Raw genomic sequence first — 27,365 nt, 5'->3', positions numbered from 1 at the left:
GAAGGTGGAAGGTTACCTGGTAAGGATAGGGGTGTTCAGGTAAATGGTCACATGCTGAGATTGGGTGATGAGGTAGACAGGGAGAAGCACTCAGACACTAGGTCTCCCAAGAGCTGGCAGGCAGGATTCTTATCCCCAAGTGAGACAGGAGGAAAAGGGCTCAGCGAGCTGCCCAGAGTCACCAGCTAGCAAGTGGTGAGCTAGGAGTTGATCCCAGGTTTTTGTGGACCTGCTGGAGTCACTGACTTCCACTGGCCAATTCATGAACCCCCTTGTCTGGCAAGAGGACCAGGTGACAGGATGTTTCCCTATATCCAATCAGACAGAAGAGGCAAGGGCAGCCTATCCCACGCTTTGCCCACCAACGTGTAGTGTGGGGAATGATAGCAGAGGCTGAAGCAGAATGCTAGTGAAAGAACAGCGCAACTCTGGAGAGAGGGGCTGCCTCTGGGTGGTGGGCTACGCACGGAGAGTCTCTTTTCTACTTTACAGTAATTTCAAATGTTCTCTCTATATAGCAGACAAACCTAATTGACAGACTTCAGTTCCTGAAAGGGAACTAAATTACGGAGCATGAATTCACCCTTAGCAATCAGTGACCGATGCAGCCAGTTTTTATAATCACAACGAGAGTGGGACCCATCAAGTTAATGAATTCAATAGCTTCTATCAGACTTTATCTTGCCTCAAAGGTGACAGGGGTGGGAGAATGTTGGAAAAAGTGGGTGGGGACTACAGGCTGGGCTGAAGGCCACAGAGAGCCAGTACATGAACACACCATGCCTGCCTAGGCCTGGTAACTGAAGAGGTAAGTGGTACCTTGCCGGTGGGAGGGCCCCTACATGGTTTCCAGTAGAGCTGGTATAGGAGGCAATATAATGGTCTCCCAAACATGTCCACAGCTCATTTTTGGACCCTGGGAATATGTTACCATATGCCAGAGATTGTTACCATAAAAGGGATTTTGCAGATGTGACTAAATGAAGAATCCTCAGGTGTGGAGATTATCCTGGAGTATCCAATGGGTCCTAAATATAATCACAAATGTCCTTATAACAGTGGTTCTCAATCTTCCTAATGCTGCAACCCTCTAATACAATTCCTCATGTTGTAGTGACCTCCAACCATAAAATTATTTTCATAACTGTAATTTTGCTACTGTTACAAATTGTAATGTAAATATCTGATATGCAGGATATATTTAGGTGACCCCTGTGAAAGGGTCGTTTGATTCCCAAAGGGGTCGTGACCTACAGGTTGAGAACCGCTGTCTTATAAGATGCAGCTGGGGACTAGGCATAGCGGCTGTAATCCTAAGCACTTTGAGAGGCTGAGAGGGGAGGATCACTTGAGGATAGGAGTTTCGACTATAGTCCCACCAGCTCCTTGGGATGCTGAGATAGGAGGATTGCCTGAGTGCAGTTTAAGGTTATAGTGAGTTGTGATAGTGCAACTGTGCTCTGGCTGGGTGACAGAATCAAACTGTCTCAAAAAATAAATAAAAAGGGAAAGGAGAAATTGACAATAGAAAAGAAAGTCATGGGCGGTGCCTGTGGCTCAGTAAGGCATGCGCCCCATATACCGAGGGTGGCGGGTTCAAGCCCAGCCTCGGCTGAACTGCAACCAAAAAATAGCTGGACGTTGTGGCGGGCGCCTGTAGTCCCAGCTACTCGGGAGGCTGAGGCAAGAGAATCGCTTAAGCCCAGGAGTTGGAGGTTGCTGTGAGCTGTGTGAGGCCACGGCACTCTACCAAGGGCCATAAAGTGAGACTCTGTCTCTATAAAAAAAAAAAAAAAAAAGAAAGTCATGTGATCATGGAAGCAGAGACCGGATGGAAGAAGGGCCATGAGCTGAGGAACACAGTGGCCTCTAGAAGGGAACAGACAAGAAACACTTCTCCCCAAGATCCTCCAGAACCAGCTCTGCTTATACTTGACTCCTTTGGACTTCTGACCTCCAGAAGTATAAGAGAAGTATAAGCTTAGCAAGAGCCAAGCTTAGCATGAATTTGCAGCTCAGTGGGCCCTTAGGCTGCATCAGGAGAAGCACTAATTCTGACTAAAGATTTCCTGACCCTTGATGGCTCTGCAGTCCTGCAAGGGAGAGGGAAGGACGACAGAAGAGGAAGAGGCTCAGAAGGAAAGGAGCTATCAGCTCTCACTCCATAGTGGGCTGTGAACTGCAAACCCCTCTTTACTTCTACTGCCCCATATGGGCCTGCTTTGGGGCACAGCCACTATTTGGTAGTCCAGCACTCCATATTCATCTAAAACAGCTGAGGCAGTTCAGCTGGAAGGTCCCTTCCTGTTTTCAGGTACAAAGTTGGTCTCCAGACATCTGACAAAGACCTGGGTTTTTTTTTTTTTTTGTAGAGACAGAGTCTTACTTTACTGCCCTCGGTAGAGTGCCTTGGCCTCACAGCTCACAGCAATCTCCAGCTCTTGGGCTTAGGCGATTCTCTTGCCTCAGCCTCCCAAGTAGCTGGGACTACAGGTGCCTGCCACAACGACTGGCTATTTTTTTTTTTTTTTTTGTAGAGACAGAGTCTCACTTTACTGCCCTTGGTAGAGTGCCGTGGCGTCACACAGCTCACAGCAACCTCCAGCTCTTGGGCTTCCGCGATTCTCTTGCCTCAGTCTCCCGAGCAGCTGGGACTACAGGCGCCCGCCACAACGCCCGGCTATTTTTTTGTTTTTGTTGCAGTTTGGCCGGGGCTGGGTTTGTACCCGCCACCTTCGGCACATGGGGCCGGCACCCTACTCACTGAGCCACAGGCGCCGCCCAACGACCGGCTATTTTTTTGTTGCGGTTTGGCCAGGGCCAGGTTTGAACCCACCACCCTCAATAAATGGGGCCAATGCCCTACTCACTGGGCCACAGGCGCCACCCAAGACCTGGGTTTTAATTCTGCTTCTGCCACTTACTAGCTGTGGACTCTTGTGCAAGAATCCTGTGCTCTTCTAATGCCTCAGATTCCCCATCTGTGAAGAATAAACAAGGCCATGACCAAGAAGCCGAGAAGACAAGTGCTCCGCTCAGAGAAGCACCCATACTGTCTGTTTCCTTTTCCCTCTCCAGGCCAGGTTTTATTCCTTGAGATGTCTACAGGAATTCCCTCCTAGCAAGAGTCAGAGGAAACCTCCTGTAGCTGCCCCCACCTTCCACTCTGCCCCCACGCTTCCTCACAGACCCCTCATTCTTGTTCTCCTCCTCCTCCTCTTCCACACAGCAATGGTGTTCCGGAGAGAAGACCCCATGGTCACCTGCACCGGAGCTACCTGGTCTAAGCCAGTGCAACTCAGCAAGCTGCCCCTCAATCTCCATGGGGGTAAAGGACGCTGGCATTGGCATTTTCACAAAGCTCTTCAGGGAGATTCTGCCAAATGACTCTTCACGCTCAAGAGACCTCAGTAAGTTCTCAACCCCTAGAACGCCAGGGCCCTACCCTGTGCCCAGATCTCTTCTTGCGTGACAGACGTACCTCCTCACTGTTGAGCCACTTCAAACCGATGTGTTGACACTAGCTGCTAAAGGCACCAGAACAGGTACACCTACACATCTCAGTTCTCAAAGACCCAGCTCAAGAGAGCTTATGCTAATAATAAACTGAAATTTTCCAGAAAAGTATTTATAAAAAGCTCTTTGCAACTATTAAAAAACTACAAGAAAAACAATCTTCTGTGGGGACTTGTCTGGTTTAATGGCTCACTATTAAACGCTTCACTGGTTTCCGACACCTCAGCTGCCAGGAATCTTTCACTCATAATGGCAAAGACACATCAATCCAGACCTGTTCTACACTTTCAATGCATTATCACTCACTAATTCCTGAAAGCAAGCTTTGGGGCAGGTCCATTTTACAAAAGAGGAAAATGAGGCCAAACATGGTTAGCTAAGCCATGGCCCATGCCACCAAGGCAGCCAGAGACACATCAAATGTCAGCTTCAGGATCAGGGCTCAAGGCAGAGTCAGGCCTAGGTCACATGTCCTAAGAAGGCTGTTACCTGGGAGAGGATGAGTGTTAAAGATGCAGGATTATCCATGGAAAGACAGAGGATGGGGAGGAAGGGCCTGAGTGAAGGAGAGAAAGAAATGTAGCTGGGTGCTAAGTGACTTGGAACTGCTGAAGGCAGTCTGTGCACACTGAAGGGCTGATGTGGTAGGCTGTTCCAGCCCTTCAAGTTCCAGAGAGAGGATAGGCCTTTGGCTCCTGGGAGTTAGCCTCTAAGTGTCTGTCTGTCCTGCTGGGTAAGAGTGTCTTTTTACCCAGAGCCATGCCAGATAGTCCATCCTAACACCGTGCTCTAAGGTGGGGCTCCAGTCCACACCTGCAGAGGGAAGAAGCTGAGGCCAGGTGGTTGGCACAAGGCCAGGGCGATGGTCCAGGCCAAGAGACCAAGACTGAACCAGTAGACAGAGAAATAATTACCACTTGAGAAACGTGCAAGTCTGCACCAAGACCACAGGTCTACCCAGGTTAACAAAGTCACCAATAATCAAGACTTGGGGAGGTTCTCATAAATGCAAACTATCATGAGGCACTGCCTCATTTATCATCAAAAAAAAAAAAAAAAACTTTCATGAAAGAGGAGCCAAAGGTGCTGGGAATGGGGAAGAGGTGAGTTTCAAGGGAAAAGTGAAGGGAGTATTTGGGCCAGGTACTCAGAGCTGGAGGGCTGAATAGGGCGCTGCCTCAAGGTTACCAGAGGGAGTTACTGGCAGAGCCACCTGCCTCATCTCACCCTCCTCCCGTTTAACCCCTTACCTTTGCTCTTATGCAGGGGTCCTCAAACTGCAGCCCGCGGGCCACATGAGGCGGTGTGATTGTATTTGTTCCCGTTTTGTTTACTTCAAAATAAGATATGTGCAGTGTGCATAGGAATTTGTTCATAGTTTTTTTTTTTTTTTGAACTGTAGTCTGGCCCTCCAATGGTCTGAGGGACAGTGAATTGGCCCCCTGCTCTTATGTTTTAAACAATACCATCTTCATAGCCCTGGGGAGCTGGAGAAAGACCCATCTGGGATTCCAATACACAGACACCTCCAGCTTTGGGAGCCACGGTTTTCTGATGCCACCCCCAACCTTCCCTCCATATTTACTTCTAGCTGCTCCAAGTCCTACTTTCATCTAATATCTTTAATATTAAATCAGCCCTACTTTGAGTAAGGTGATGACAACACAGAGAGAAATAAAGGCCTGTCTCCCAAGAAGGGCATCACAGGGTATAAGCAAATTTCCTCCAGTAGGATATTGATTTGCACAACAAATATTTTTTGAGTATCTGCTATATACCAGGCACCATTCCAGGAAGTATGATGTGAATGAGAGGGAGTCCTGCTTTCAGGAGCTTAAACTCTAGCAGGGGAGATAGACAGGAAAGCAATAAGCATAACAAACTGCATGGTGTGTTAGAAGAGCTAGGCATCACGGAGGAAAAACAGGATAGGGCAAGGGGAACAACTGGGAGCACTGGTGTCAGGGTGAAGGCTGTGGCAGTAAGCAAGCACAGTGGGCATCTCAAGGTTTCTGCAAAGGCCTGAAAGAAGGGAGAGGATTAATCAAGGCCTGTTATTGAGAGAAGTGTCTGAAACAGACGGAGGAGCTAGAAAAAAGCCCTTAGGTGTCACTGTTACTATCGCTGTTAGCCCTGGGACTCTCCTGATTTTTTCCTTTTGCCCTGCTCAACCCCAGCCCCTTTCCTTGGGTGTCTGGGAAAGAATGTGAAGATGTGGGAACTGGCTAGGGCATAATGGCTCACACCTGTAATCCTAGTAGTCTAGGAGGAACACTAGAGCTCAGAAGTTCGAGACCAGCCTGAGCAAAGTGAGACCCCATCTCTACTAAACTCTAAAAAATTAGCTGGCCATGGTGGCACATGCCTACAGTCCCAGCTACTAGGGAGGCTGGGATAGGAGGATCACTTGAACCCAAGATTTGAGGTTGCTGTGAGATAGCCTGTGGCCATGGCACTCTCTAGCCTGGGCAACAGAGTGAAACTCTATCTTGAAAAAAAAAAAAAAAAAAAGGGGGCGGCACCTGTGGCTCAAAGGGGTGGGGTGCCAGCCCCATATGCTAGAGGTGGCAGGTTCAGAGCCAGCCCTGGCCAGAAACTGCAAAAAAAAAAAAAGGATATGGGGGTGGGGAGAACTCAGCCTTGGACCCTGATGAAAGGAAGGATTAGGAAAGATGAGGGGGGGGAAACAGACATGCCCACACCCTAATCCCGGAACCTATGAGTATGTGACCTTACATGGCACAGGGACTCTGCAGATATGATTAGGTTAAGGATCTTGAGATGGGGAGATGATCCTGGATTTTCCTTGTGCAGCCAAGGTAATATGGAGGGTCCTTTAGTAGAACAGGGAGGCAGAGGAGTCAAGTGGCTAAGGAGGAATGGTCTGAAAGATACAATGCTGTTGGCTTTGAAGATGAAGGAGCCACAAGCCAAGTACCGCAAGTGGCTTCTAGGAGCTGGAAAAGGTAACAGACTCTCCTCTACAGGCACCAGAGGAGATGCAGCCTTGTGGAACCATTTAGACTTCTGATCTCCAGAACTATAGGGGAATAAATTTGTGTTGTTTTAAACCACTTGGTTTGTGATGACTTCTTATAGCAGCCACAGGAAACTAAAGGGGGTGGGGTTGGGTAGAACAGAGAAAGAACAGAACAGAATTAAATCTGGATAAATGGATGGGCAAACACATTATTGAGTTGGGGTCAAGACAGGGGCTAGAGTCAGAGGTGAGGGTCCGGGGCAGGTCTGCCTCTGTGTAAGGAGACCAAAGGGCACAGGGGCTGCAGTTGGTCTATCCCTGGCACGTGGGGAGCTGGTGCAGAGAGAACAGTGAAGTGATTCTGAAACTCTGGACATTCCCTGTAGCAGGCCTGACATTCTTGTTTGGATGTGTTTGAGTAGATCTCTGCTGACACCCAGCAACAAGAGGGGATCTATGATGGAGAGAAAGATAAGGTCCTTGGAGCACAGAGGAAGGCTCATCCTAGTAATAGTGTCACTCCACTGGGCTGAATTTCCCTGATTTTTTCACTGCTGTATCAACTCCTAGAGTGGTGCCTGGCATTCAGAAAGGACTGAATAAATAATCAGGGGCAGTGTGACAAAATGAGAATGAGTAATAACTGCCACCTACTGAGCACCGACTGCATAACCCAGTAGCACTATACAGTAGCATGCTGAACCCCTCAGGGAACAGGTCCCGAGAGGCTCAAGACTTCCCTAAGGTCACAAACCAGAAAATAGTAGTCGTAGGCTGGGGCAGCCAGCAGTGAGTCCAGACAAAGGATTCTTCTTCTCAGGATTCTTCAAAGGGGCTCATGACTTTGAATCCAGGTCTGTCTAGTCCAGTGGTTCTCAACCTTTCTAATGCCACAACCCTTTAATACAGTTCCTCATGTTTGGTGACCCCCAACCATAAAATTATTTTCGTTGCTACTTCATAACAGCAATTTTGCTACTGTTATGAATCGTAATATAAATATCTGATATGCAGGATGTATTTTCATTGTTACAAACGGGTCGCGACCCACAGGTTGAGAACCACTGGTCTAGTCCACAGATAGGCAGGGAGGGGCTGTGGTTGGCAGGCTAGAGCTGGAGCTGTCATCAGAAGTCCAGGCCACAGACTGTGCCCTGAGAACAGAAACCTTTTCTGGTCCTTTCCTGTCAGTTGGTGAGCCCCTCCTCTACCACTCCCGGCCTTAAGACCCTAGATTCTAAGCTTATCCCCTATGTCTGTTTCCTCATTTGAAAAACAAGGATGACAGCACGTTAATCATGTGCTCTTTGTGAAGATGAAATGATCTGCCCCATGTGAGTACTGAGTCCTGTGCCCGCTGTGCCTTCCAGGTCAGCAAATGTTAACTTCTTATTAATGCAAATTTTGGGGAGACATCTAAACAAATGCTCCTGGCATTCAGCTGATAGCCACATGGTGGCACTGCTGACAATGCTGAACCTAGATACATGAAGGACAGAGGGAGGAGCTGTCTTTGGGGGACCTTTTCTTCTCCCAATGAAATTAGCTATTTCAGATCTGGAGGAGGAAGTAGGACCAATAGAACCAGAGAGACCAAAAGGGGAGAAAAGAGCCCAGAGTGGGCGGGCAGAGGAGGTGAAAGAGTTAAGAGGGAAAACCAGAGGCTGGCTGGGCCTTCCCAGAGAGTTAATCCCTGCTGAGGCTCACCCTCCTTGGGCACTGCCTTCCCTTATCATCCTCCCATGGTGGCACCTGGCCAGGGCCTTTACCATGTGTTTTAGTGCAAGGATTCCCCGTCCACAATCCTGTCCATCTGAGCATCTCCCCTGGGTTGTGTCAATAGCATGGCAAACCCAACATGTCAAACAGCTTGTTATCCACTCACCTCATGCCCACTGACTCTGCTTCTGAAATATCTCCTGAATCAGTTCCCCTCCCTCCCTTACATCACAGAAAATTGCCCTTAATCTTGGGAAAAGAATGACTCAGTCTTCCCTCTAAGAATGGAAATCAGGGCGGCGCCTGTGGCTCAGTCGGTAAGGCGCCGGCCCCATATACCGAGGGTGGCGGGTTCAAGCCCGGCCCCGGCCAAACTGCAACCAAAAAATAGCCGGGCGTTGTGGCGGGCGCCTGTAGTCCCAGCTACTCGGGAGGCTGAGGCAAGAGAATCCCTTAAGCCCAGGAGTTGGAGGTTGCTGTGAGCTGTGTGAGGCCACGGCACTCTACCGAGGGCCATAAAGTGAGACTCTGTCTCTACACAAAAAAAAAAAAAAAAAAAAAAGAATGGAAATCAACTGGTAAAACAATGGAGGGCCTGCTAAGCAGACCTCAGCCAAGGCAGGCTCAAATGCTCCAGGTCAGAGAAACAGCAGCATGAAGACAAGTCACAGAGCAGCAAGGAGGAGGCCTAGTGGCCAGACCAGTATGACCATGAGGTCACAGCATGGTCAGGGTCTGGGTTATGTTTAGAAAGATTCACCCAAGCTGCAGTGTGGGGAGTGAGGAGGCTGTTGCAGTGGCTACTGCTGGCCCGAGCTGCAGTGTCCAGCTCTCTTACATAGCCACACTATCGAAAGCATATCGAACAGAGCCTTTGCACAGGGGCTCTTTCTAAGCCAAATCTGTAAACCAGAAACCTCAGCTCACCGCCCCCCCCCCAACCCTGTTTAAAGGTCACCATAGAACAAGCTGTCTTTAACAGCAGAGAGCCTGTGGGTTGTGGCAGCCTCTCACACCTCCTTAGATCACTTGAGATTCAACCAGGTAAAAACCATTTGCATTAAGGATTAGAGACCTGGGGCCAGGTGAGGTAACTCATGCCTGTAATCCCAGTACTCTGGGAAGCAAGGTGGATGGATCCTTTGAGCTCAGGAGTTCAAGACCAGCCTGAGCAAGAGTGAGACCCGTCTCTACTAAAAACAGAAAAACTAGCTGGATATTGTGGCAGGAGCCTGTAGTCAGGAGGCTGAGGCAGGAGAATCGCTTCAGTCCAAGAATTTGAGGTTACTGTGAGCTATGATGTCACAGCTCTCTAGCCTGGGGCAACATAGTAAGATGCTATCTCCAAAAAAAAAAAAAGGATTAGAGATCTGTGCAGAGACAAAGGAACAAAAGGTGTGTATGCCTGTCCCTTGCTCTTCAGGGGAGGGCTATAGGAAGCCTCTCTGTAGGCTGGTTAACATCTCAATGCCTACATGACAACTGCCAAGGAGGCTTATCACACCTGTCCCCCTTTCTCAACCAAGCCAATGACATTGGTGGGCACTGTTAAGAATGAAAATTAAACTCATTTTGTGAATACACAGTATATTCACAAGAGTTTATGTTTGAAAGATATAAAAGTCTTCCTTGGGTCCCACAGCCACTAGACAGGCTGTTGATGGCTTGGCGCCTGTAGCTCAGCAGCTCGGGTGCCAGCCACATACACCGGAACTGGCGGGTTTGAATCCAGCCTGGGCCTGACAAACAACAATGACAACTACAACCAAAAAATAGACAGGCAGTGACTGTGTCAAAAAAAAAAAAAAAAAGTTGTGGCGGGCGCCTGTAGTCCCAGCTACTCGGGAGGCTGAGGCAAGAGAATCGCTTAAGCCCAGGAGCTGGAGGTTGCTGTGAGCTGTGTGATGCCATGGCACTCTACCGAGGGTGATAAAGTGAGACTCTGTCTCTACAAAAAAAAAAAAAAAAAGGCTGTGAGGTTTCTTGGGCCTCTTTCTGGAGATTTCTGCATGTTTAAGCCAAAGCATGGTTTGCATTATCTCTGTTTGTATAAAAAGGCAGCATGTTGAACACAGTGTTCTCTCTTCATTTGGAGTATTTTTAGAGATCAATGTAAGCAGGTTTACTCTCTTCATTAGAAAGATGAGGAAAACAGGCCCTCAGAGGGGAGTTTTCTTGCCTGAGGTACCAAAGTCCTGCCTCTGCCCTGTGCCACGTGGGGCTGAAGTATTCAGGTAGTACTGAATACTTCTTGGATTTGTAGGTACTCAACCTTCTCTCTTCCTTTTTTCCTTTGTTGTCACTTTACAGCTAATTAGCAATTACATTCTCCTTCCCACTCCTGAGGCCCAGAATCTAGTACCCAAAGGGGCGCAGGCAGGTGGTGGGACAAACAGCAGTTTTCCCCAGGAGAGAAACATATCAGTTCAGGCAGGTAAAAGAAGTCAGGAAACAACCAGAAGAATATATATGTGTGTGTGTATATATATATATATTTTTTGAGATGGAGTTTAATTATGTTGCCCTTGGTAGAGGGCTGTGGCGTCACAGCTCACAGCAACCTCAAACTCTTGGACTTGAGTGATTCTCTTGCCTCAGCCTCCCAAGTAGCTGGGACTACAGGTGCCTGCCACAATGCCTGGCTATTTTTTGGTTGCAGTTGTCATTGTTTTTAGCAGGCCTGGGCTGGGCTCAAACCCACCAGCCTTGGTGTATGTGGCCAGTGCCCTACTCACTGAGCTACAGGCGCCGAGCCCAGAAGAGTAGATTTGAAGAAGGATTCTAGGACTACCACTCTTAATATAAAATAATACGACTAGAGGAGATTTAAGGAATATGCTGGCGCCTCCTGCCTTTTTTACCAAGATCTGTTTTGTTTCTCTTATATTAAAAGATTCTCCTCCCTACCTAACTGCATTTTCAATATTTACATTTTAACTATAATTACCCAATTAACACATTTTTTTAAACATCCTGATAAAACTAAGATTCTCTCAATCGCTGGTCTCCATTCTGGTCTCTAGTATCTGTCAGGTAACCCCCGGATCAGCTGCTGGGGAGGTTATACATTTGTGTGTGCAACCACAGCCAGAGAAAAAGGTTTTACATGTTTTTGCTCATACACAGGCTGTCAGACTGCAGGCATCACACTGTAATTTGTTTCTCAACATGTTTTTCACTCCTTCAAGATGCTGCCAATCAGTCCATGGTATAAACATGCCAGTTTATTTATCCATGCTTCTAATGATAGACATTTAGGATACTTCTAGTTTTTATTTATCATAAACAATGCTGTAACAAGCATAGCTTACTCCTTCACTCCTAGGTCTTTGCTAAAATGCCACCTACTCAGTGAGGTCTTCCTGGCTTCACTGAAATTCTCCCTGTACCCAGCACTCCCTACCATCCTCCTTACCCTAAGGACTCAGCACCATCTGAAAAAGGACAGACCTGTTTATCGTTTGTCTTGTCACCAGAACTGCCAGCTCTACAAGGGGCAGGATTTTTATCTATTTCTTACTTCTGTCTCCTGAGTGTCTGTACCTGTAGCTGGCCATTGTGGGCACTCAGTAAATGCTTGTGAATGGAATAAATAGATCTAGGGCCTGTTTTGTGCTAGTGCTTTTTGTTACTAAATTTAGTTCTCAACCACCACACCCCCAAGAAGTAGACACCTTTAATATCTTCCTTTTAGAGTTAAGTAAATTGAGCAGGGTTAACATGTCTGAGGCAGAGTGGGTAAGACAAGATCCCTGCTCTCGACGGCATCTGGTAGGGCACCGGCCACATACAGTGGGGCTGGCGGGTTTGAACCTAGCCCGGGCCAGCTAAAAACAAACAAACAAACAAAAAAAAACAACTGCAACCAAAAAATAACTGGGGGTTGAAAAAACAACTGCAACCAAAAAATAACTGGGGGTTGTGGCAGGCGCCCGTAGTCCCAGCTACTTGGGAGGCTGAGGTAAGAGAATCGCTTAAGCTCAAGAGTTTGAGGTTGCTGAGAGTTGTGACACCAAGGCACTCTACCCAGGGCAACAGATTGAAACTCTGTCTCAAAAAAAAAAAAGATCCCTGCTCTCAAAAAATTCAGCTTACTGTAATTACTACAATAGGAAAAAAGGGGGGCGGGGAGAGGAAGGGAGGACAGCATGTTAGACACTGCAGAAGAGTTTTGGTTATAACCTACTGGAAGACCAGAGGAGGTGATTAACTTTGCTTTGGGGGTGGGTGAGGGGAAGGTCGTGGAAAGCCTTGTAGAGGATGATGCTGAGGCCTAGTTCTGAAGGTCATGGAGGAGTCTGGACAGTAAGGGGTGATGGCTTAGATCACCATGTCATGCTAGGCAAAAGTTCAGAGGGGCAAGGCCTTGGGGAATGGAGAAACTACACGAGCCAAGAAGACAAACAGCAGAGCTCAGCACCATTAGCTATTCAGGAAATGCAAATCAAAACCATACAGAGATGCCACTTCACAGGATGGCAGATAATAAAAAAGATGAACAAGAAGTGTTAATAAAAATGTGGAGAAACTGGAATCCTTATTCACTGGTGGTGGGTATATAAAATGATGTAGCCACTTTGGAAAAAGTCTGGCAGTTACTCAAAAGATTAAGCCCAGAGCTACCCTATGACACGGCAATCCCACTCCTAGTTATCTACCTAAGAGAAATGCAAACATAAGCCCCCCTAAAAAACTTTTACGTGCGTATTCTTAGTAGCGTTGTTCATAGAGCCAAAAAGCAGGAGCACCCTAAATGTCGATCGAAATGCCTATCAGTCTGTTCAGAGATGAACAAAATGTGGTATTATCCGGCAGCACCTGTGGCTCAAAGGAGTTGGGCGCTGGCCCCATATGCCAGAGGCAAACCCAGCCCTGGCCAAAAAACTGCAAAAAAAAAAATGTTATGCCGGGTCATAACTCTGTATGGATAATACACGCCTTAAACAGGAGTGAAGCACTGACACATGCTGCTACTCAAGGATTAACTTGGAGTGAAAGGAGCCCAGCACAAAAAGTTACGTATGATTCTACTGAAATAAAATGTTAGAGGTGGGCACAGTGGCTCACACCTGTAATCCTAACACTCAGGGAGGCCAACACAGGAGGATCTCTTGAGATCAGGAGTTAGAGACAAACCTGAGCAAGAGCAAGATCCTGTCTCTACTAAAAACAGAAAAATTAGCTGGGCATTGTGGCAGGCGCCTATATTCCCAGCTACTTGGGAGGCTGAAACAGGAGGATCACTTGAACCCAGGAGTTTGAACTTGCTGAGAGTTAGGCTGACATGACACCGTGGCACTCTAGCTGAGGTAACAGAGTGAGACCCTGTCGAAAGAAAGGAAAGGAAGGAGGAAGAAGGAAGGAAGAAAATGACTAAAATAGACAAATCCATAGAGACAAAAAGTAGATCAGTGGTTGGCTAGAGGAAAGATGGAGAGGTAAGGGCTAAGAAATTTTTTTTTTTTTTTGTGGTTTTTGGCTGGGGCTGAGTTTGAACCCGCCACCTCCAGCATATGGGACCGGCGCCTTACTCCTTGAGCCACAGGCGCCGCCCGGCTAAGAAAATTTTTTAAGCTGATAAAAACCATTCTAAAATTGATTGTGGCAATGTAAACACAACTCTGTGAATGTACTAAAAACCAGTGAATCAAGATAAATGGATGTGGATTATACAGTATTTCAATAAAGCTATTAAACCAACCAACTTACCAATCATTGGGTGCCAGGAAGAGGATGACAGGGCAGCAGGGAGGCTTGGGAGGTGGAGTGGAGTGGACTCAGTCCTGACTCTCTGACTCCTCCCCAGGACTAATGCAGAAGGCAGAGGAATTTCTAAAGATATTATAGGATCGGTGGGCGGCGCCTGTGGCTCAGTGAGTAGGGCGCCGGCCCCATATGCCGAGGGTGGCGGGTTGAAACCCAGCCCCGGCCAAACTGCAACAAAAAATAGCCGGGCGTTGTGGCGGGCGCCTGTAGTCCCCGCTGCTCGGGAGGCTGAGGCAAGAGAATCGCGTAAGCCCAGGAGCTGGAGGTTGCTGTGAGCTGTGTGACGCCACGGCACTCTACCGAGGGCGGTACAGTGAGACTCTGTCTCTACAAAAAAAAAAAAAAAAAAAAAAAAAGATATTATAGGATCGGCTCAGCAGCTAGGGTGCCAGCCACATGGCAGGTTCGAACCCAGCCCAGGGCTACCAAACAACAATAACAAAAAATAGCCAGGTGTGGTGGGTGTCTATAGTCCCAGCTACTAGGGAGGCTAAGGCAAGAGAATTGCTTAAGCCCAAGAGTTTGAGGTTGCTGTGAGCTGTGATGTCATGACACTTTACTGAGGGCAACATACAGAGACTCTGTCTCAGGAAAAAAAAAAAGATATTATAGGATCATGCTTTCTTTGGCGTGGTTGATAATGCTGGCTGAAAACAGGCTGGAGCTGAAATGCTCTGGGCAGCGATGCAGGGCACCAGCTAGCTGGCCATGCAGCTGGGTACAAACAGGACACCAAGACCTGGAGTGGGCCTAAAGTACCAGGGCCAGGGACACTAAGGGGTGGGGGTGGGGAACTGCACACACCTGTGCTCTTTCCTGCCTCTCCTCTAGTCAACTTCAGCTTCCCAGGGGATGAGGCAGTGATGTCAGTGGGAGAAGAAGGAGGGAAGGGTCTGGGCCAGGTTGTGGGAGAGACAGTTGCCATGGAGGAGGTTTCTCTGGAAACCAGGTGAAAACAGCCAGAGGTGGGGGGCAGGGTGACTTTGATACTGAGAGCTAGAACCAACCACAGCCCCTACCTGCCCCTGGGTAGCCATAACCATGCTAGCATTTCACAGCATCTAATATGCATCCCCCCTGTTGTCAGGGCTGTACTGCACTGACTCAATTCACTTTTCCCAGCAACTTTATAAGGTGGCAACTATTATTATTCATATTTTATAGATAAGCAAATTGAAGTTAAGAGAATTTAAGTACCTTGCTCAAAGACACACAGCCAGTAAGGACTCTGAGCCAGGCTGTCTGGCCCACAGCCAAGTTCCTCACCATTAAGGAACTTGTGCTTCCCCTAAAACACATTTCTTACTCCCTACCATGCCCATCACCTGGTGCCACTCTAGTACCCTGTTCCTGCTCCCTAACAGCCTTTCTCACCTCAGTTCCCACTATGACCACCCATCCCTGTAGGTGCTGGCAGGGTTTACGCCCAGCAGCTTTCCTGTTGTCCCTGCACCTCTAGTCTGCCTAATAGGGGGAGTTGCTGCCTCTTGGCCCTGTGGCCGTTTCTCCACCGCTCTTCCCCAATCTTGGCAGGATGTACATGTTTGCTGTAAGAAAGGGCAAGGTAACCCTGACAACCAGACCTGGTGTTCTTCTGTCGGACAAAACAACATTTTAGAACATGAACATCAGGCAGGCAAGACCAATGACCAGGATGGATGGAGACAAGACTACTCCCAAATCACGCCTCAACACAGACACAACAGTGTCCAAACCACCAGCAAGACCAAAATCCTTGTTCCCTGGCTCGGCGCCTGTAGCTCAGCGGCTAGGGCACCAGCCACATATACCGGAGCTAGTGGGTTCGAACTTGGCCCATGCCTGCCAAACAACAATGACAACTGCAGCCAAAAAATAGCTGGGCACTGTGTGGGTGCCTATAGTCCCAGCTACTTGGGAGGCTGAGGCAAGAGAAATGTTTAAGCCTAAGAGTTTGAGGTTGCTGTGAATTGTGACGCCACAGCACTCTACTGAGGGCGACACGGTAGACTGTCTCAAAAACAAAACCCTTGTCCCTGCACAGAACTGACAGCTGCTTCTTAACTAAGCACTAGCTCCCTCTCCTCCTCCTGCCCCTGGATAAGACAGAGCTCCCCTATCATGGGCTTGCCCCTTTCTCTTGGCCAGCAGCCAATCCAGAGCAAGGCCCCACTTCTCTGAACCCTGCCTGAAGTCATCTGACACAGCCCAACTCCAAAATAAGTCATCTTTAACACCCCCTAGAGACTATAGGTGGATCCTGGGGGCAGTCTCCCTTCCTGTGAACAACAACACTGTGCTCCTGGGGGCCAGGTCAGGGGCCATGAATGGCTGATTAGGGACAGACAGTAATAAGACACCAGCCCTTGCTTCTAGGGGACATCCCTGGGTACTCCAACCCCCAGGGATGATTCCTTAGAGATCTCCACCCCCGCCCCAGAGGACAGGCTAAGTCTCATCTGGCTGCTAAGTCCAGCAGAGGGGGTCTCCACAATTCTCTGGAATGAGGACTAGCCCATTTGTTTTGCTTTGTGCTATAGGCAGAAAGGATTACAGATCTGAGGAGGGGAAGTCACTGAACATAAACACTCAGTGGGCCTGCAGCCTGAGTTGAGGCCATACTTGGTCTGCTGGAGTTTTTCAAATTTTCTGATTTGCTTGTCAATCCTTACAACTTGGATCTCAAGAAAATGTGGATTCCAACATCTGTAAAAGCAGCAGCTTTCAGGTGGTTCAGGTGCTTCTCAGGATACCGGTCTCTCTGGTCTTTGACCCAGAGCCAGATGGGTGGTAGAGACAGCTCACACTCACCAGGCCAGGCATTGGTCTAGGCCCTACTGATCCTTAACACTGTCCTAGAAGGCAGTTCTTTTTTTTTTTTTTAAGAGACAAGAGTCTCATTTTGTCGCCCTCGGTAGAGTGCTGTGGCGTCACAGCTCACAGCAACCTCCAGCTCTTAGGCTTAGGCAATTCTCTTGCTTCAGCCTCCTCAGAAGCTGGGAATACAGGCACCCACCAACCTCACTATATGGGGCCGGCGCCCTACTCACTGAGCCACAGGCGCTGCCACCTAGAAGACAATTCTATCACTGTCTCCACTCACTGATGAGGTGACAAAAGCATGAAGAGGGTGAGTAGATGGTATATGTGTGTGCATGCACACATTATCCCAGGCCACATATTGGTAAGTGATGGCATCTTGGGCTCTGGGATAGTATGTTTCCAAATGTCACCTGTTTCCTATGTCCTTTTTCTATATTCAGTCCCTAAGAGTATGTGAGGGAGGGGGCGCTCCAGGACTGACCATCCTTATCCTTTCAGATGAGGAAACTAAGGCTCTGAGAGGAGAGATGCAGTAGGCTGGCCATCCCCTAAAGATGGCCACATCATAAGTCCCCAGAACCTGTGAATATGCCATCATGGAAGGCAAAAGGGTCTCTGCAGACATGATTCAATTAAGGATCTTGCAATGCAGGAATTATCTTGGAGGTGGTCCCTAAATGCAATCACAAAAGCCTTTATAAGAGGGAGGGCAAAAAGATCCAAGGAAGAAATAGATGTGATGATGGAAGCAGAGGTCTGAGGGATATGAGGAAGGGGCCATGAGCCAAAGAATGCAGGTAGCCTCAAACCTAAAATGGCCAGGAAGCAAATTTTCCCCTAGAGCTTCCAATGTTCAGGAATGCTGACCTGCTGACCCAATTTAGTCTTCTGACCTCCAGGACTGAAAGGGAATCATGTGTTTTTCTTAAGCCACTAAGTTTGTGGTGATTTGTTATAATGGCCACAGGAAACTAATACAGAAGGGGACACTGAGGATGCCAGAGCTGGAGCAGCAGTGTGGGGCCTAATGAGGCCGAAAGGAGGTGAAGCAAGAGCTTCTGCTGAGGGACAAAGCAAGTGTGAGGGCAGGGAAGGGGCTCTGGAGGACTCTGAGCTGCTGGGCCACGTGGCAGGCCTGTGCTCTGCCTGCCCAGCCTCTGCACTGCCCTTTTCCCAACTGAGCTGGCCTTGGCCTTCCTCCCCTTCCTTGTTTGCCAGGACGCCCACCTCCAACCCCTGCCCCATGGTTTGCACGACCCAGTTCCCTTTCCTGACACCTCTCAGGGACCACGGTATCAAATTCCCCGCCCTCTGTACATAGCAACTCACTAAAAAAATGTATTGATGCCTACAGAAATAGCATACAGGCCAGTGGCAGTGAGGAACAGTTCTGGGAATGAGGAGAGCCTCCACCTTGCCCTCTCCAGCGCTCAGTGGCTCAGGGACAGTCACATAGGCAGAAATCTATGTGTGAAGTAGCTGTGAAAACAAAGTATGGAGGAAATGTGGAGAGACAAACAAACACAGACCCAGTGCTCTTAGCAAGCACTGGGCTTTATCTACCTCATTTCCACAAGGCCCCTGGAATCCTAAACTCTAGAGGAGCTAATGCTCAGAGGGGGCTTCCCATATGTCGGACTCTCTTCTAGGTATTTTACATACATTCACCAATTTAATTATCACTACAACTGTATGAAGAAAGACCTCTTATTCCCACTTTATGGATGAGGGAACTCAGTCACAGAGAAATGATGCCACTTGCTAAGGATCACAGAAGTGGTGGAGTTGGGATGTGAACCCAGCAGACTGGCTCTAGGGCCCACTCATCAGAAGGCAACTGAGGCTCAGGACCATCTGATGCAAAGCTCAGAGCATTCTTCATCATGTCAGAAACCCATTATTGATTGGGAAACTAGTCAGGGGTTGCTGCAATAGCGCAGGTGAGGAGGAACTCTTCTAGGGCAGGGGTGATGGTCAGGGGCATGCAGAATCGATAGCAATTGGCAACTGTGAGCAGCAGCAAACCTAAGGTGAAGGGCCAGGCTTAGGGGCCTCCCAAAAGGCTGCCTCCTAGGCCTCAGGGCCCTGGAAACTGTGTGGAGTTATGAGGACTTAAGCACTATCCGGTGTGACTGTGTACAATCCCCTTTGCCTCTTGGGGTCTCAGTCTTCTCTCCTGCAAGATAAGCCAGTTGGCCTCTGCAATATGCGGCCCCTCTTGGCACTGAGTCTCAGATTCTCAGCCAGCTGATCTCCCTCCTCCTCTGCACGCCCCACCCTTGCTATGCTAGGGCCTCTCCCTCATCCCGGGTTCTGCTAACCAGGAGCTGTTGCCAGGTCAGAGGGGCCCCCAGAGAATCCCCTTACTCCCCCTCCCCATCAAAGAGCCAGGCTGATGCAACCAGCCTGCAATCGCCGCCTCACTCAAGCTAGGCCCCTCCGCACGGAAAAAAAAAGTCCCCAGCAGCTCCACCCTTGCTTCTGGCCCCAGCTCAGGAATTGTAGGGGACTGGCACCTGGACCCTGGAGGATTTCTGGAAGCTGAAGGAGGCTGAGGCACAAATCTTAGAGGGATCATGAACCTGGCTCAGACATGGACACAGGAGAGGGCTCGGGGTTCTGGGGGGTGGGATGTGGAATAGAAGCAGCCACTAATGGCCTATCACCCATAAACTAGAACATGCTAGTGGGCAGCCACCGGCACCCATTCAGAATGACTGAGTCAAGCTGGGGCAGAGCTAAATTGGGTGGGAGAGAGAGAAAAAAGCACAACTGGCTAAGACAGGGGAACAGGAGTTCCTGCTCAGATGCCTTCACAGTCAGCACCACGCATAGCCAGCAATCAAGTTCATTTCCAGTTATTAAAATAATACCGTACCTGGCCATCCTCTCAAAAAGCCATAATCCCAGTCTATTTCATAATACACCCAACCAACATTCTATACAACTGTCAAGGTCATGAAAACAAGGAAAAGTCTGAAAAACTATCACAGACCAGAGGAAGCTAAGGGGACATGATGCCTGAATATGTGGTATCCTGAAGAGATCCCAGAACAGAGAAAGGGCATTAGGGAACAACTAGAGAAATCAGAATAAAGTGTGGAGTTCAGTCAACAGAAATGTACTAATGTTGGTTCCTTGGTTGTGATAAATGCATTAAGATATTAACAAGGGGGTGGCGCCTGTGGCTCAAAGGAGTAGGGCTCCAGCCCCATATGCTGGAGGTGGTGGGTTCAAACCCAGCCCTGGCCAAAAACTGCAAAAAAAAAAAAAAAAAAAAAAAAGAAATTAACAGGGAAAATGAGTGAGAGCTACATAGAAACTCTCTGTATTATCTCTGTACCTTTTATACACAGTAAATCCAAAAGTACTCCAAGATAATAAAGTTTATTAAAAAAAAATCTACTTCTGGGCGGCGCCTGTGGCTCAGTCGGTAGGGCACCGGCCCCATATACCGAGGGTGGCGGGTTCAAACCCAGCCCCGGCTGAACTGCAACCAAAAAATAGCTGAGCGTTGTGGCGGGCGCCTATAGTCCCAGCTACTTGGGAGGCTGAGGCAAGAGAATCGCTTAAGCCCAGGAGTTGGAGGTTGCTGTGAGCTGTGTGAGGCCATCGCACTCTACCGAGGGCCATAAAGTGAAACTCTGTCTCTACAAAAAAAAAAAAAAATCTACTTCCTTGGGCAGTGCCTATAGCTCAATGGGTAGGGCACCAGCCCCATATACTGAGAGTGGCGGGTTCGAACCCGGCCCTGGCCAAACTGCCAACAAAAAATAGCCAGGCGTTGTGGCAGACGCCTGTAGTCCCAGCTAGTCGGGAGGCTGATGCAAGAGCATCGCCTAAGCCCAGGAGTTGGAGGTTGCTGTGAGCTGTGATGCCACAGCACTCTACCAAGGGTGACAAAGTAAAACTCTGTCTCTAAAAAAAAAAAAAATCTAGTTCCCATGACTAATCTAGAAGATCTTCTCAGAGGACAATTCTGGGGGCACACTGTGTCTCCTCAATGCCAGCGGTCTGTTCAACAGTCCATGCCTAATTCCACCAGCTGTTACTCAAAAATCTATACAGAGAAGTGGAAGGAAGTTGGTCCTTAAGTCTCCCTTAAAAGGTGGCAGACAAGTCACAGTTTGAAAGCACTAAGTGGTTAAGCAGTGGAAATAGTACATATCCACCTCACTAATAGCAACCCCTTGCCTGGCACCTACTGTGCTAAGTGGATTAGTGGATTAATCTAGCAGGGGTCTTCAAACTGTGGCCGGCCCGCTGGTCACACGCTGGCCACATGAGGTGGTGTGATTGTATTTGTTCCCGTTTTGTTTTTTTACTTCAAAATAAGATATGTGCAGTGTGCATAGGAATTTGTTCATAGTTTTGTTTTTTTTTTTAAACTATAGTCCAGCCCTCCAACCGTCTGAGGGACAGTGAACTGGCCCCCTGTTTAAAAAGTTTGAGGACCTAGCCGGGCGTTGTGGCAGGTGCCTGTAGTCCCAGCTACTCGGGAGGCTGAGGCAGGAGGATCACTTAAGCCCAGGAGTTGGAGGTTGCTGTGAGCTGTTTGATGCCAAGGCACTCTACCGAGGGCCATAAAGTGAGACTCTGTCTCTACAAAAAAAAAAAAAAAGTTTGAGGACCACTGGTTAAGGGCTTGAATGGGTTAACTCTGAATCCTCAAATTAGTCCCCAAGATGTGGGTACTATTAATACCACTTTGTACCACAGAGAAGGGAACTCCCAGGGTCACACAGCTAGTAAGTGGGGTGCAGTCAGGGTTTGAACCCAAATGACCTGGCTCCATAATCTGTGGTCTTAATTGACACATAATAACACAGCCTATATAGGCCCAAGGAAATACAGGGCAAGCACTCGAATACTGGCAGAGTGAATAGCAAGTGACCTAAGGGAAGGTGGTCAGACCCAAAGAAGGCCTTCCTGCTTTCCCAAAGAAGGGGAGAACAAAGAAGCCTAAGTGCAATGCTCACTATCAGAGTCCCTCATCTTCTCTGGATTTTGATGTACAGTTTCCTACTTGCCAAAGAAGGGATGAAAGCTGAACTCCAGGTGGGACACCCTGATGCAGATGAATGCGGGGTGAGAAAGACTGGGGTTTCTACAACAGAGAAAAGTCACAATCACCTGAGAAGATGGAGGCCCAGATGACAACTGGGGAAGGGCAGGACTGTTATCAAACTCTCTCTCTTCTACTAAAGGAAACACGTCGTCCATTTTGGCAGGGTTGGTACAGTTCCTATCCTGCTGAGGTCTAGGACTGTTTGAAAGTCAAAGCAAAGCCTGGATGGAGGTGGTCGAGTAGTGAATAGGGGCTGAACATCTGGAATGGAGGACAGTGAAACTGACACCTTGGGGGAGTAAGGGAGAGACACTACAACTGATCCATCAGTAGGTGCCAGATGGCCAAGTGTTTAGGGCTCCTCGGAGAGGAAGGCAAGAGGTGGGCCTCGGAATTTCTATTAATAACATGTTGAACAGGCCAAGCATGGGCCGAAGTGGGCCTTATTTGATTTCTCACAAACAACCCCACCAGACAGAGCTGATATTTCTCGTTTTACAGATAGGGAAAAGTAACAAGAGAACTTATTTGCCCGAGGCCACCCCGGCAGGTCTGGGATTTGAACGGAGGGCGGTCCTTGTGACTCTCACCCGACAAACTAACCCACGAGGATTCTCAGGGTGAGACGGCAGTTGGGTGATGAGATCAAAGTGTGGCTAGAAGGAAATTCATGAACCAGGAGAAGGAAACGAGAAAAGAACTGGTGCGGGCCTGAGAGAAAAGGACCAGGCTGAGGCTGGATCTCTAAAACGGGGGAGTGGGGTGCTGCGGACCTCAGAAGCAGAGAGACAGGAAATAAGACCAGAGAGCCAGACAGAGAAGAAAACCAGACTTCAGAGTCAGGAAGGAGGAAGAAACCAGATCTTAGATTCACAAGCAGAGGGCCGCGTCCTGGGTCAGAGGGAGGAGGGGAATCGACCCCAGAGTCAGGGGGAAGGGACGGTCGAATTCCAGGGTCAGAGGGGGAGAGAGCCGAACCCTGGGGATTGAAAGAGGAAGGTATCGGATCCCCTGATCCCCAAGAGGAGGTCTGGTCCCCTCCCGGTTGGGGCCGCGCGTGGGCGGGGCGCGGAAGGATCCAGGAGGGCTGTGCTGCGCCAGCCCCTTAATATCTGTCCTAAGTCCCCGAGGCCTCCTCATTCCCCAACCTCAGATCATGATTTCTCCTCACACTACCGCGACGCCACCTCCGCCTGCATAGCCCCGGCCATGGCTCTGTAGCCGCGACTCCTTTGTGCCCTCGGCCCATCTCCGTGCTTACCGCGCCTGCGCTTTCCGCTCCCGCTTTCTTTCTTCAACCGAGGCAGCCGTTGCCTCTCCTTTCCGCAGCCATGGAGTAAGTAACCGCTCGCCCCTCCCTCTCCAACCGCCTTTCCCGCCCTTTCGCAGCTCGCGGCCCTCACCACCGAGCCTGGGGGTGGGGGTGGGGAGTCGTGAGCTGCGGAATCACAATCACGCAGGCGCAGAAGAGGACCGCTGGGACGTCTGCGTGCGGCCGCGCATGCGCACTTGGTCCGGGGCGGGCGCGTTTAAAAGAGCTGGTATTTAAGGTCGGCCTGCGTGTGCTTGCGCTTGCACACTAGTCCTTAGAGAAAGATTTGCTTGTTTTTCTGGACGATACTGTCTGCGCACAGTAACTAGTGAGGATTATCTCCTCAAAGCCCCGTAACGTATGAGGGCGTACCTAAGCGGCAGCACATGCGCACTGGCCCCCAGGAGCGCGGAAGCGAGAGAGCATTTGAACCGCCTTGGTGGCGGAGCATGCGCTTTGGTCCTCAGCAAGAGAGCCACGTGTGCAAGGGTGGGGGTTGGGTAGCCGTTCTCCACCAGTTCCCCCGCCCCCTTCCCGGTTCTACATTGGTCTTAATCTGGCACCTGCTGCGGCGGGGACTGGTTTAGATTGACAGGATAGAAGGCGGGGCTTAAACTATCCGTTAAAAGTGGGGTGGAGCTAGGACTGTCGCTAAGTCGCTAAGGGTGGAGCTTGGGGGCGGGGAAGCCCATTGTGAGAAGGGGCGGAGCTAATCCAATCGATGGCTGAGGGGTGGGGTTTCGATAGGATAAAGGGGCGTGGCCTTTGAGGAAATCTTTGGGCGGGGCTAAATAAAGTGGGGCGGTGTGGGCTCCGAGTGGATAACATGGAGGGGCCTCGGCCTGGGAAAGGGGGTGGTTGGGAATTCCCTTGGGAACTGATTGGGGATGAAAACTAGGAAGGGGGTGGGGCTGGAAGAAAATTCCCTTGGGATTGAGATTTTATGAGGGATAAAGGGATTTTAAGAATTGGGATTTTAAGAGGGATATTATGACGTGGATGGGAGGGGCTTAAGGTAATTCACCAGGGAGATCGTTAGGTTTCTGTATTGGGGGGAAAGGGTGGGACTTGGGAATTCTGAAGAAAAGAAGATTGGACTTAAAGAGAATTTCCTTGGGAGTGTGTGGGGCTCTGCAATGTGGGGAAAGAGAGCAGATTTAGAATTCTAAGAAGGCAAGGTTTTGGGGGAAGGGGGAGGGAGGAGTCCCACAGACACGAACGCGTGACTTTGGCTGATGGGCAAGGCTGGCCTCTGACCCACCCACTCTTCTCTCATACACCTAGGTCCTTCACTTTCGCCTTGGTGCCTGTCTTTGCCCAGCTGAGCAGCATCCAGAGTCTCTTTCCTGCTGTTGGTGCAGCCTCATCCTTTGCCATTGGTGCTCAGCACCTGTGCTACAGCCATGTCACTCCTGGCAACCCTGGGGCTGGAGCTGGACAGGGCCCTGCTCCCAGCTAGTGGGCTGGGCTGGCTGGTAGACTATGGGAAACTCCCCCTGGCTCCTGCCCCTCTGGCCCCCTATGAAGTCTTTGGGGGAGCCCTGGAGGGCGGGCTTCCAGCAGGGGGAGAGCCCCTGGCAGGTAAGGGCAGGTGGGGAGTGGAGGTGGGGTTGGCTGGAGAGTAGGAGCAAGGGAAAAGGGAAGAAAGAATTCCTTTATTTATTTATTTATTCAGTCATTAAATATTTATTAAGTTTCTACGATGTGCCAGACAGTTTTCAGTGCTGAGGACGCAGCTGGGAACAAAAGTAGCATGATCCCTGCCTTCCTGGAGCTCATAATGGGGTGGGAAACAGACAAGAGACAAATGATGATGTATTGGGCTAAGAGGAAAACACTTAGCACCTGAGCTAAAAAATGACAAAGGGGATCTAGTTTAGAGTGATTAGCTAGGAACCTTCTCCCATTAGGTAACATGTTGACCAAGGCTTAAAAAATGGCAAGGAATGAACCATGAAAAGGCCCAAGGGAAGGCATATGCAGAAGCTCTGAGGCAGGAATTATTTTATTCATTACTGTACCCCAAATGCTTGGCACATAGTGGGTTTTCAATAATTAATGAATAAAGATGAAATAGGATATGTGTGTGACAGAGAGAGAGAGATGTGGTCTAGTTTGCCTTTTAAGAATAAACCTTTGGGAAGCTGGGGCAGAAAGATTGTTTAAGGCCAGGACTTTTGAGACCAGTCTGGACAGTAGCAAGACTTGGTCTCTACAAAAAGCAAAAAATTAGCCAATTGTGGTGGCGGGAACCAATAATCCCAGCTACTTGAAGACTGAACCAGAAGGATCACTTAAGCCTGGGAATTTGAAGTTGGAGTGAGCTGTATGATGACATCACTGGAAGCTAGCCTGGGTAACAGACTCTGTCTCAAGAAAAAGGAAAAAAAAAAGAATAAACCAGAGAGTAAATCAGAAACATCACAGATAGAGTCTACTCAGTAAAGGAGATACTGGAATGTTTGAGGAAATAGTTGGTTGACTATTTGTTGCTTGGGTCATTGGTTGGGTGACAAATTCTTTCATTAGCTGATTTCTTGGTTGCATGGCCAAATGGTTCATTGGTTGGTTGACTGATTCATATGGTAGGCTGACTGGTTGGTTGACTAGTTCACTGGTTGGTTGGTCAGTTGATTGACTAGTTTATTGGTTGATTGGTTGGTTGACTGGTGTGTTGGTTGGTTTATTGACAGGTTTGATGATTCACTGGTTGGTTAAATAACTGAATGAATGGGACACATGAGCCTGAATGAGACAGATGTGAGTGAGTACCTGTTTGGGTGGAGGATTAGAAACTCAGGAAACTTTACACCCGCCTTCTCTCCTAGGTGATGGCTTCTCTGACTGGATGACTGAGCGAGTTGACTTTACAGCCCTCCTCCCTCTGGAGTCCCCCTTCCCCCCAGGTGCCCTCCCCCCACCTTCCCCATCCCCACCTGACCTGGAAGCCATGGCTTCCCTCCTCAAGAAGGAGCTGGAACAGATGGAAGACTTCTTCCTTGATGCCCCACTTCTCCCGCCACCCTCCCCACCACTACCACCACCACCACCACCACCACTGCCACCTGCCCCCTCCCTCCCTCTCCCCCTCCCCACCTTTGACCTTCCCCAGCCTCCTGCCCTGGACACACTGGACTTGCTGGCTATTTACTGCCGCAGCGAGGCCGGGCAGGGGGAGGCGGGGTTGGCGTCCTTGCCCCCACCACAGCAGCCACCTCCACCTCCTCCACCTCAACCCTCTCGCCCGGCCCCCTACCCCAATCCTGCCACCACCCGAGGGGACCGTAAGCAAAAAAAGAGAGACCAGAATAAGTCAGCTGCTCTGAGGTACCGCCAGAGGAAACGGGCAGAGGGTGAGGCCCTGGAGGGGGAGTGCCAGGGGCTGGAGGCACGGAACCGTGAGCTGCGGGAGAGGGCTGAGTCGGTGGAGCGTGAGATCCAGTATGTCAAAGACCTGCTCATTGAAGTGTACAAAGCTCGGAGCCAGAGGACGCGCAGCAGCTAGTGGGGTGGGGGCCGAGGGCTGGCCTTCAACTAGGGCTCACTTCTGTGTCTGGGGCCAGGGAGAGGGCTCTCTCCATCACTCCCTGTCCCCAGTTTCATTCCAGACCCTTCTCCCTTTTGTACTCATCGCCTCTTTTGCCCATTTCTGAGCTGTGCTTCCCCCTTCCTTCCCCAGAATCAAGGAATCAGGGAATGTTTGGCCTTAGCATTTACAAGTAACATCAAGTAGCAGCCAAAAACAGGGAGAGCTCCACAGGGGAACACAGGTAGCAGGGAGGGCTGGGAAACCTAGTCTCTTGAATCTCAAATCTGGTTTCTTGCAAGTGGTTCTCAGTGGTGTGCAGAGTGGACGTGGGATAGAGTAGAGGAGCAGATGCAGAATGACTATGCCAATGACAACATAAGTCAGGGAGGGATTCAGGAAGGGGACCGTATAATAGAAGCAAAAACATGCCAAGTGACCTTGGGGGGGGGGCGGGGAAGCTAAAATGTGGCCAAGTTAGCAGAGGAGGTGGATATGCAGGCAGATGTGAGGAGGGACAGGGTGGGGGACAGCCATTGTTGGTGACTGGGTGTTCATTTTAGCTCTGGGAGAAAATCAGTGTTTTGTGAAGGTGTTGGGGGTGGGGCTGCATCTAGGTGAGGGAGGGCAGTTATGAACAGAAATAAAATGAAGAATTTCCTCTGGCTTGTGTGTC

General features: G+C 49.4%; 3 protein-coding genes across 4 annotated transcripts in view; 1 reads left to right on the top strand and 2 right to left on the bottom strand.

Moving 5' to 3' along the window:
* IL4I1 (interleukin 4 induced 1) overlaps positions 1–23,251 on the bottom strand; it is a 48,510-nt gene extending 25,259 nt beyond the window's left edge. Inside the window, exon 1 of one of the 2 annotated variants that reach the window (XM_053606657.1) lies at positions 23,113–23,251. The gene's annotated coding sequence lies outside the window, so the exon portion shown is untranslated. The remainder of the gene's footprint in view (positions 1–23,112) is intronic. The other variant, XM_053606661.1, reaches the window with a different exon arrangement.
* The window catches only part of NUP62 (nucleoporin 62), a 27,364-nt gene extending 4,112 nt beyond the window's left edge, over positions 1–23,252 (bottom strand). The window contains exon 1 of the mRNA XM_053606664.1: positions 23,113–23,252. The gene's annotated coding sequence lies outside the window, so the exon portion shown is untranslated. The remainder of the gene's footprint in view (positions 1–23,112) is intronic.
* On the top strand, positions 23,052–27,365 carry ATF5 (activating transcription factor 5). The gene is made up of 3 exons (XM_053606665.1): positions 23,052–23,187; positions 24,448–24,744; positions 25,992–27,365. Exons 2-3 carry the CDS (start codon positions 24,567–24,569, stop codon positions 26,666–26,668), a joined length of 855 nt encoding a protein of 284 aa, XP_053462640.1. The 5' UTR covers positions 23,052–23,187; positions 24,448–24,566; the 3' UTR covers positions 26,669–27,365.

Source organism: Nycticebus coucang, chromosome 10 (assembly GCF_027406575.1).
Source record: "Nycticebus coucang isolate mNycCou1 chromosome 10, mNycCou1.pri, whole genome shotgun sequence".
NCBI classification, from domain to species: Eukaryota; Metazoa; Chordata; class Mammalia; order Primates; family Lorisidae; genus Nycticebus; species Nycticebus coucang.
The sequence above is the reverse complement of the archived record's forward strand: the minus strand, read 5'-3'. Positions and strand labels throughout refer to the sequence as shown.

What these genes read in the sequence shown, in the direction of transcription:
- ATF5 (XM_053606665.1), top strand. Translation starts at nt 24,567, where the DNA reads ATGTCACTCCTGGCAACCCTGGGGCTGGAGCTGGACAGGGCCCTGCTC. An exon ending in AGGGGGAGAGCCCCTGGCAG is followed by an intron (nt 24,745 to 25,991) that starts GTAAGGGCAGGT and finishes CTTCTCTCCTAG; the next exon opens with GTGATGGCTTCTCTGACTGG.